The sequence below is a fragment of the Peromyscus maniculatus genome, chromosome 2 (genome assembly GCF_049852395.1).
Source record: "Peromyscus maniculatus bairdii isolate BWxNUB_F1_BW_parent chromosome 2, HU_Pman_BW_mat_3.1, whole genome shotgun sequence".
NCBI classification, from domain to species: Eukaryota; Metazoa; Chordata; class Mammalia; order Rodentia; family Cricetidae; genus Peromyscus; species Peromyscus maniculatus.
The window spans coordinates 173,114,394-173,123,938 of record NC_134853.1 but is presented as its reverse complement, the minus strand read 5'-3'; the positions used below and the strand labels follow the sequence as shown (position 1 = coordinate 173,123,938).

Sequence of the window (9,545 nt, the reverse complement as noted above, 5' to 3'; positions counted from 1 at the left end):
CAGTTCCTAAGGGGCCCACCCACAGCACCTCCTGGCGCATCCAAGGACACAAAGACACACTGGTGGCCATGGACTTTAAAAAAGTAGAGTATCTGAAAGCCGGGATCAAGGCCACTCCCATAATGACCCCACATGATCCTGGAAGATGTATATCAATGGAGTCAACTTCGGGGACTCTGTGGGAACTCTCAGCTTGGTAGTCTGCAGGTCCATCTGACCAGAGTGGCTGATTTGAGGTCACCATAAGCAAGTAACTATTTACTTAAAAACAACTCTCACGTAGGAATGTGAGCTACTTCAGCTAATAAGAAAGTTTGGGTTCAGTACTAAGCCATTACTGTCCCAGGCTATCATCATAAATCTGTCATCTCTCTGAAACACTGCATCTATAAGACTGGAAGCCCTGCTTTGGTGGATCTAGCAGGCTGAGGTTCCATTCTGGAAGGCCAGTCTGGGCAGGATTTTTTATCTACTGGGTTAGGGTCTGCCCTGGGGTGGCAGGAGCAGGGCACATATGCTGGTGGGGGTAGAAGCAGGCCTGTAAATGAGCTGTGGTGAATACGAGCATGATAGGAACTAGAGGGCCCATTTGGAAGCTGGGTAAGAAGAAAGGATGAAGGGATGGGCCCTCATAGGCAAACAGTATCAGCAGCAGAGAATATCACATTTGCCAATGAAAATGATAGTGGTAAATAGAAATCACTGTTATGATTCTATTCTCCTTCATTTACTTAGTCTTTAGGGTGTATCTGTTGTAAGAGTTTATTAAACGTAAGTGGTAGGACATCCAACATTTGTTGGACCCCAAAGGTTTTAGGGTCACAAGTGGGCGCCCCAAGAACCCAGACTCCAGTCCAGTTGATGCAAAAGCACGAGAATTTATTGAAGCTTCTATATAGAAGGGCAAACTCTGCTCCTAAGAGCAAGAGCCGCATCTTACTGCAGCCCCATAAGGGCTTTTTTTTTTTTTTTTTTTTTTTTTTTTAAGATTTATTTATTTATTTTGTACACAGCATGTATGACCAGAAGAGGGCACCAGATCTCATTACAGATGGTTGTGAGCCACCATGTGGTTGCTGGGAATTGAACTCAGGACCTCTGGAAGAGCAGTCAGTGCTCTTAACCTCTGAGCCATCTCTCCAGCCCCCCCATAAGGGCTTATAAAGGAAAAACCCACAAAATCTACAAGATTACAATTCCCATACAATTTCGTTTCATAAGATCATGGTCTGGTTTCAGAGTGATCACAGAGTGGGTACAGTCACGTCCGCATGCACATTCTTCCTTGAAACCTCAAGAGGGGGGTATCAGGGCGGGAGTGGAGTTTACACAAAGGTCACAGTGGTCCTTCCTGGAACACCTGCAACTATCCCAGTCACAGTTGAGCGCATCTCTTAACAGAAATCTTTTTACATTGTTACATTTTGGCAGGGGTGGTTGAACAATGGCTGAGTCAGCTTGCCCTTGGAACTAGATTTTTTAGTTTCTCATTTCCTGGGGCTTGGGGTGGGTGTAAGCCTGAAGGGTTAGGGTCTTTCACATTCATCATGCTCCATGAGATTATAAGGTGTTGTTCAGTTGTTCAGAGGGAGAGGATATAATTCTGCTTTCTCAATGTCAACCAACCAAATCTTCCTGCTGTCTGAGATAGGGTCTTGCTATGCAACCCAGACTTGTCTCAAATTCTAGATCTCTGCCACAGTCTCCTGAGTGTGGAGATTACAGGCATATGCTACCACCCCAGCTTAATTTCTCTGAAGCAATTATCAAAGTCTTAAGCTAATAATCGACTGTTTTTCTTCCTTCTCTTCTCTTCCTTCTCTTCTGTTCAATAAAAAAACCTGCTATATTGCTCAGGCTAACCTAACTCCTGGGTTCAAGTGATCTTCCTACCAGCCTCAGCCTAACACTTCAAATTTATATTTAATTTTAATAGTATGTGTGTCCATGTCCTGTGTGGGTTTGTACACGTACCTGTGAGTTGAGAGGCTTCAGATCCTCTAGAGCTGGAGTTACAGGCAGTTGTGAGATGCCTGATGTTGTTGCTGGAAATAAAACTGGAGTCCTCTAGAACAGCAGTACATACTCTTAACCACCGAGTCATCTCTCCAGCCCCACACTTTTTAAAAAATTAAAAAAGTTAGATTCAGAATTTTATAAAAGATATGAGCTTACCAAATGCAACAATGTACTGAAAGGTGTGTGGCCTCTCAAACTTTGACCCATGTTCCTTATCTGTTCAAGCTCAAGTGTGGCTGCTATGAGAGGTTTGTCCATAAAACAACAAAAATAACCAAAAAAAAAAAACCAAAAACAAAAAAAACCCAACCCTTTATGCCACTGTGTGATGTCTGGCTATTGCTGGGAAACTCATTTGATTTTGTTGGGGGACCAGGATTACAGGCAGAATAATCTTAGAATTTTAAATTTCAAATGGGTGTAGTGGCCTATGCCTTTAATCCCAGCACTTAGGAGGCATAGGCAGGCAGTATTCTAAGTTCGAGGCCAGCCTGGTTTTCAGAGCAATTTCTGGGACAACCAGAACTACACAAAGAAACCCTGTTTCGAAAAACCAAAAATAAAAAAAAATGATTTAAAACTTCCTTACTGTTTTCAGTCACTTAAAATTGTCTTCTAAGTAGAAAAGTCAGCCCACACACTTTATCAAAGAAGCATGAGAGCAAGACACTAACTTGGAGAATGTGGGTTCCCTAGTGACAGCTGCCCTCTCTCTGTTCATGATAACTTCCTCCAGCCCCTGGGTCCAGAGCAGGCATTCGGCTTAGCAGGCTCCCAGGGAGCACTCAAGGGCTTGAATGCCAGCCCTCTCTGCTCTAAGTAGCTCCTCCGTGTAAAGTACCCTCTGCGGGCTCTGAGGATCTGCTTGGCTTTCTGACTTGTGCTGCAGAGCAGCACTCGAAGTGGCCGCACGGCTTGCCAAGGGGCAGGACTGCTTGTCCACTGTGGCGTTTCAGTCTCTGACCCATCTCTTATTCTTATTCACGCTTGGCTGTAGAGTTACCGGCTTGGAGACGCTCAAAGCAGCCACAGACCTGCATGACTCCGGCGTCGATAAAGTGTAGGGTCACAGCAGGGGCGGTCTGTTGGTCTAGGAGGGCCGGAAGTGCGGAGGACACCTCTTCTCTCAACCTTCAGGCCTGTGATCTCATGCCGGTTACCTCCCCCGTGGTTACCATAGCCTGAGGCATCTCAAGTCCGGAAGAAGTCAGCTCCGGGAACTCCGGCATCTCCATCTCCTTCAGGTGTTCCTTCCTCTTCTCTCTGGGTGTGGACTCACAGCAGCAGGAGTTACGACCCTGCGTGGTGTGGGTCCAGTGTCTCTTTGATCTTCTGTAGCCACTATGGCTGGAGTGTCTCCATAAATGCATATAACAACGGATATAAATCTCTGGATGACCCCCCGACCCTTGACCCTTAACAATAGCACCACTGCTTAAAAAAAAAAAAAAAAAGAGGGAGTTTTCTAGGAGGAAGGCACACCCACCCCGAAAACTTTGTTCCTATTTGCTTGGTTCAGGAGCTCCGTCCAGTTCCGCCTCTTTAGACATCTGGGCAAATCGCGCCACTGACGCCAAGTGCGTCCCTGTCCCAGTGGCCAATCCAATGGCTGAGAGCGCCTTGGCCCTTGCAAGTTTCCGTCGTCTAGCAGGAAGAGGTGTGTGTCGCGCCGGCGCAGTTAATCGGCCCGCGGCGCGTGGTGACTGCCGTGCCCCGATAGTCACACTTGAGTCCGGACCATCCAGGGCGCCTTTCGCTTGTGGACCATGTCGTGGCTCTTTGGCATCAACAAGGGCCCCAAGGGCGAAGGCACAGGGCCTCCGTTGCCCTTGCCGCCCGCGCAGCCTGGCGCGGAGGGTGGCGGCGACCGTGTTGCCGGAGACCGGCAATCGCCCAAGGACAAATGGAGCAACTTTGACCCGACGGGCCTGGAGCGAGCGGCCAAAGCGGCGCGCGAGTTGGAGCACTCGCGTGAGTGCGCGGGCTGGGCTTTGCGGGCCGAGGCCCAGGGAAATGGGAGGTTCCTCTCAGAGACGCCAGTTCCTTTGCAAGTTTGGTCCTCTTGGCGTCTGAGCAGCAGCCCTCCTTTTCAGGCTGTCTGCAGTGACCTGAACGGACCGGTAGTCATTTGGCCATAGCTGCCCTGCTATGGGATATGCTTTTGGGAGACCCAGGTGCTGCCACCTTCTAGCACTTGCAACTGTCAACGTGGCAGAAGAGACCGTTTTAGAGAGGCTTTTATAGGCGCGGGTTGCGTGTGCCAATGCTGGCCTTAGTTACTCCTGGGCGCTCTTGCTGCCTCCACGTGGTGCAGGCCAAAAGGCATGGCCAGATCAGGTGATCCATGTTGTGGTTGATTGTAATCACCCACTTAAAATAAGGGGAGCATTTTTGAAAGGCGTTTGGTTTTTAGCAAAAAGACATTAGATTTGTATTTATTATTGGATAACAGCACTCCACTGTGGAATGTGACGGGGAGGGTATCTGTAAAAGTTGATCCTCTCTCGTAGCCAGTCTTCCCCACACATGTCCTGTCTGCTTTGATGTTGACAGTTTGTGCCAACATGTAATATAGGTGGGTTTTGTTGTCGTTGTTTTTGTTTTTGTTTTGTTTTGTTTTGTTTTCTTCGAGACAGGGTTTCTCTGTGTAGCTTTGGAGCCTGTCCTGGAACTCGCTCAATAGACCGGGCTGGCCTGGAACTCAGAGATCCACCTGGCTCTGCCTCCCAAGTGCTGGGATCAAAGGCGTGCACCACCACTGCCCAGCTAGTTGATTTTTTTCCCCCAGACAGGATTTTTCTGTGTAACAGCTCTAGCTGTCCTAGAACTCGAGCTCTGTAGACCAAGCTGGCCTCGAACTCAGATATATCCACCTGCCTCTCTGCCTCCCAAGTATGCACCCTCCCCACCACCACCACCCAGCTAGCTGAAATCTTTTTAAGAGCCTGAAATAGGGGCCTGGAGTGATGGTTCAATGACTAAGAGCCTTTGTTGCAGTGGACCCGTGTTCAATTCTGAACACCCATATGGCTGCTCACAACCTTTTGTAACCCTGGTTCCAGGTGCTCCAAGGACCTCTTTTTTCTGAGGGTACCAGGCATGTATGTGGTGTACATACATACACTCAGGAAAGCACTTAAACACATTAAAAAAAAAAAGTGTAGGAGGTGTTGAATAAATGCTGATTGGAGGAATGATGTTGTCATTCTCAAAATTTTGTGTTTATGCGTGGGTTCTGTTTTCCAAAAGGTTCTATAGGGAAGCCCAAATTTAAATAGGTACAATATGCAGAGCCTCTCAGAAAGGGTCTGGCACTCGGTGAGTCAATTCTCTGTTCTTGTGGGGCCACAAAGATGTCTTCAGCTGGGAGTGGTGGCTCATGCCTTTAGTTCCAACACTTGAGAGGCAGAGGCAGACAGAATTCTGAGTTTGAGGCTGGTCTGGTCTACATAATGAACTCCAGGCCAACCAGGACATACAGTGAGATCTTGTTAAATCTTGGGCAATGGTCTGTGAGCGCTGCTAACTCAAATCCCCATAGAGACATTCAAAGCGTTCAGATTTGGGGCCAGGATCACCTGTCTCTTTTGACCAGCAGAGCTAAAAATTTTATAAACAATCTATTATGTTTGCTAGACAGTCTCAGTGATTAGGTTAAAATGAGAAAAAGTGGCTGGTTTTCAAGGCATTTCCAATGTTAGCAGACTGACAGGTGACCCAATGTCCTGTTTGTTACAGGGTATGTAGGGGACACTTTTCTTGGTGACTCCTGGCGGGAGAGGGGGGAATTCTTTAGCCACACCTAGAATTTCAGATGAATCTTAGCTAATTAGTCCCAGTACTACAGTCTGTTACAGACTATGGGGAGCAGTTCCAGCCCTTTGCTACATCCCGACTGCTCTTGCATATAAACTGCTCTCTAGGTGTCTGTACCGGCAGTCCTGAAACTCCTGCCCAGAACATTCTCCCTCTAGGTCCAGTGTCTTGGCCTCTACTTTGCTTTAACAGAGCTCTGTTTTCTGAGCCAGCAGCACTTCCTGTGGGTTCTACATGCCCCATCAGTGTCCTTTTCTTGTAGGATAGTCTCAGGTGGGCGCTAAACTTGTACTGAAGTATATCTGTCGTCTCAATTCACGAGAAAATAGAGGAGTTAGCTGAGCTTGCCAGAGTCACATGAAGGATAAACAGCTGGGGTTTGGTCCCGGGTTTGTTGAACTGTGACACCCCCATTCCTGTCTACTGTGCTGAAATGAGGCCCTTTCCTGTCAGAAGAGTGTCAGGTGTCCCATGGCCTCTCAAAGTGTGGCTGTGCCTTGCTGTTGTCTCTCTTCAGGTGTGAGTTCTTTTGTCTTCCACTCTAGTCACTGAAGACCAGAGAGGCTAGGAGGAGATTGTCTTGGAAGGTCCTTCCCAAGCTCTGACACTGCTACCCATTGGTGGAGTTCATGCCAAACTGTGCTCTGTGTAAATTGACCCCAAATGCCAAGACATTTGCTATGGCCATCTAAACCTGTGAAATGTTCTCACAATGGTACCTCCTGTCGTAGGCCATTTTCCCTCCAGATACTCATACTATTAACAGATGTTCAGCTTCAGTTAATGACATGCCTGCTGAACTCAAAATTAACATCGAGAGGTTGCAGCTGACCTAGAAGTCTTCAAAAGTGTAAGAAAAGTCATAGGGCTAGAATGTAGGGGTTAAGTGTGGGTTACCTAGTGATCTTCACTCTCATGGTTCCTGTGGTAGAAAAGTTTTACAATAGGGTATTGGTAAGGAAAAATTATGGGAAATTTGGAGATCAGATGCTTAGACCTCTTTAGAGTGTACTAGAAGTAAAGTTTTCCCACTGTATCTAAGTATTGACAAACACCAGTGCCGTCTGACACACAAAACACACAAGTTATTTATAACCTAGGTGCATTGTCTGGCATTCGATCCTGAGTCATCCTTTTCTGCCTGTATATTTTTTAATATCATTAACAGATACAGATATAAACACCAGCCAGAGCTCTGCTTTCCTAATTGGAAAAATGCCTGACATGTCATGGTTCCACAGACCCATCCTGGATGATTGTGTGGTGGTCTTTCTGATGGAGTTCTTGGCAATATGATGATCCCCTGGGAATGAAACCTGGAGCTCTTACCAAGCTCTTATGACCTGTCTCCTCCCCTTCACTCCCCTGCCAACGAAGTTTCAAGGATACTAGGCTAGACTCAAACCCATAATGCAGCTGAGGATGATTTTGGGCTCCTGATCCTCTGGCTTCCACCTTCAGAATGTCAGGATGCCAGGCACGCACTCTATGCTTGATTTTGTGGTGTTAGGGATCCAATCTAGGGTCTTTTGCATGCTGGGCAAGCTCTGTAACAACTAAGCTGTAGACCCAAACTGACCAGGCTCTCTGTTGGAGATAGGGCAGCAGCTTTGAAAGGAGAGGTCGTTGTAGGAGTCTGGAATGGGTAGGCAAGTGAGGTAGCCTGAGAAGGGAGCACAAATGATTCAAGATTGAGTGTTTCTCAGAAAGCCCCTTGGCATGAGGGAGAGGTTCTGTTTTGGGCCACATAGACATGTCTGTTGTTAGTATCCTAATATCCTCTCTCCTACTCTCCTGTACTCCACAGGCCATGCCAAGGAGGCACTGAGTCTTGCGCAGATGCAGGAGCAGACACTGCAGCTGGAACAGCAGTCTAAACTCAAGGTGAACTGTGGGCTGGTGCCAGGAGGGTGTGAAAGACCTGTGGATGTGTCCTCCATTCTTTGAAGGAATTGGGGGACGTAAGGACAGGATGCTGAGTATGTGGCTATGATTCTGTAGTAGAGGTACCTGAGAGGGAAGGTATAGGTGAGGAATGTTTGAACTTGAAGGTAGGGGATCTTACTTGAAATTCTTGAGTTTTATGTTTTTGTTGTTTGTTTGATTTTTTTTTTTTTGTTTTGTTTTGTTTTTTGGATTTTCGAGACAGGGTTTCTCTGTGTAACAGCCCCGGCTGTCCTGGAACTCACTCTGTAGACCAGGCTGGCCTCGAACTCAGAGATCTTCCTGCTTCTGCCTCCCAAGTGCTGCCACCACCACCTGGCTTTATTTTTGTTTTTAAAGATAGGGTTTCTATGTGTAGCCCTGGCTGTCCTGGTCTCATTCTGTAGGCCAGGCTGGCCTCAAACTTAGAGATCCTCCTGCCTCTGCCTCCCAAGTGCTAGGATTAAAGGCATGCGCTACCACTACCTGGCTAAGACAGGATTTTTCTGTGTATACCAAGCTAATCTCAAATTCTCAGCAATCCTTCTGTCTTAGCCTCTTAAGTGCTAAGATTACAGGTATGTCCCACCACGCCTAATTTTTATTTTATTTTTCTGCACTCAGAAGGACCCTTGAAGCTAGGTGTGGTACACCCTTTAATTCTAGCACTTGGGAGACAAAGGCAGGTAGATAGCTGAGTTCCAGGACAGCCTGGGATACACAGAAACCCTGTCATGAAAAACCTAAAAGAAGAACCCTGATGTCAGTTTTCAGTGAGCATGGAGCAGGCTCTATCCTTAGTCCCTGTCTGTTATACAATACAGTTGTAACATGAGGTCAGGGTAAAGGAGTGAGTAACCTGATCTCTGGGACTGGTCTTGTCCATATGCCTAGAGCCGTGAGTCCACTTAGGAGTGTACGGGTATCTGTCCAGACTGTTTTTAAAAGTGTCTTCTGCCTTACTCCAGCCTGTTGAATAGACCAGTAGGCATGGTCTTTGATGCTGCCATTTTGTAGTCCACAGCACCATGGAATGGGCTGTAGAGGGTGTGAGTCTTATACAGGTACTCCTGTATTCCGCAGGAGTATGAAGCTGCTGTGGAGCAGCTGAAGAGTGAACAGATCCGTGTACAAGCCGAGGAAAGAAGGAAAACGCTGAGTGAAGAGACCCGGCAACACCAGGCTGTAAGTGTACAGGCAGCCGCCACTTATGCCAGGAGGCCTGGGGTAATAGGAGTAGGGGTGGGACAATGAGATGCCACGCTGAATCTTTTAGTTACTGACCAGATTAGGGTGGTAGTTATTGTACTAGGACCTGGACCACTATTGTAAAAATAAGCAAAAACAGTAACCCCAGAACACACAGACTCCTGGGTACAGAGCCATTCTGTACCAGCATGTTTGTGGAAGGTGGCAGGTCATCTGTAGCATACCTCAACAGCCACTCCAGGGTAGATCCAGATCATGTTCTCTGATCCTTCTAGTAGCTTCTTCAGCCAAGGTGTGTCTTTATTTCTGTCTTCTTCCCTAGAGGGCCCAATACCAGGATAAGCTAGCTCGACAACGCTATGAGGACCAGCTGAAACAGCAGGTAAACAAGACATACCTCTGAGAGAGATGCGCTGTCCTTGCAATAACATAGGAGATTATACAGCTGAGTTCATGGGCAGGAAGGCAAGTGTTGTGCTGGTTCTGGGTGAATTTTCTCAGGCATTGGTAGGCCCTGGCATGTGTATACATACTTATGGGCCTGTGTGCACAATGAACATGCCCAGACACACACCTAA

The 9,545-nt window shown here is 47.2% G+C and overlaps 1 protein-coding gene and 1 long non-coding RNA gene across 2 annotated transcripts in view; one reads left to right on the top strand and one right to left on the bottom strand.

The window, feature by feature from the left end:
- Positions 1–858: 858 nt before the first annotated feature.
- On the bottom strand, positions 859–3,693 carry LOC143272082 (uncharacterized). The gene is made up of 2 exons (XR_013049526.1): positions 3,054–3,693; positions 859–2,119 (listed from the first exon to the last, which is right to left on the bottom strand). It is a non-coding gene; the product is annotated as an uncharacterized LOC143272082 (long non-coding RNA).
- Positions 3,674–9,545, top strand: part of LOC102926361 (ATPase family AAA domain-containing protein 3A) — a 21,118-nt gene continuing 15,246 nt past the window's right edge. The window contains exons 1-4 of the mRNA XM_006992369.4: positions 3,674–3,990; positions 7,643–7,719; positions 8,842–8,943; positions 9,290–9,349. Of these exons, the coding sequence (XP_006992431.1) occupies positions 3,786–3,990; positions 7,643–7,719; positions 8,842–8,943; positions 9,290–9,349 (444 nt within the window). The 5' untranslated portion in view covers positions 3,674–3,785. The remainder of the gene's footprint in view (positions 3,991–7,642; positions 7,720–8,841; positions 8,944–9,289; positions 9,350–9,545) is intronic.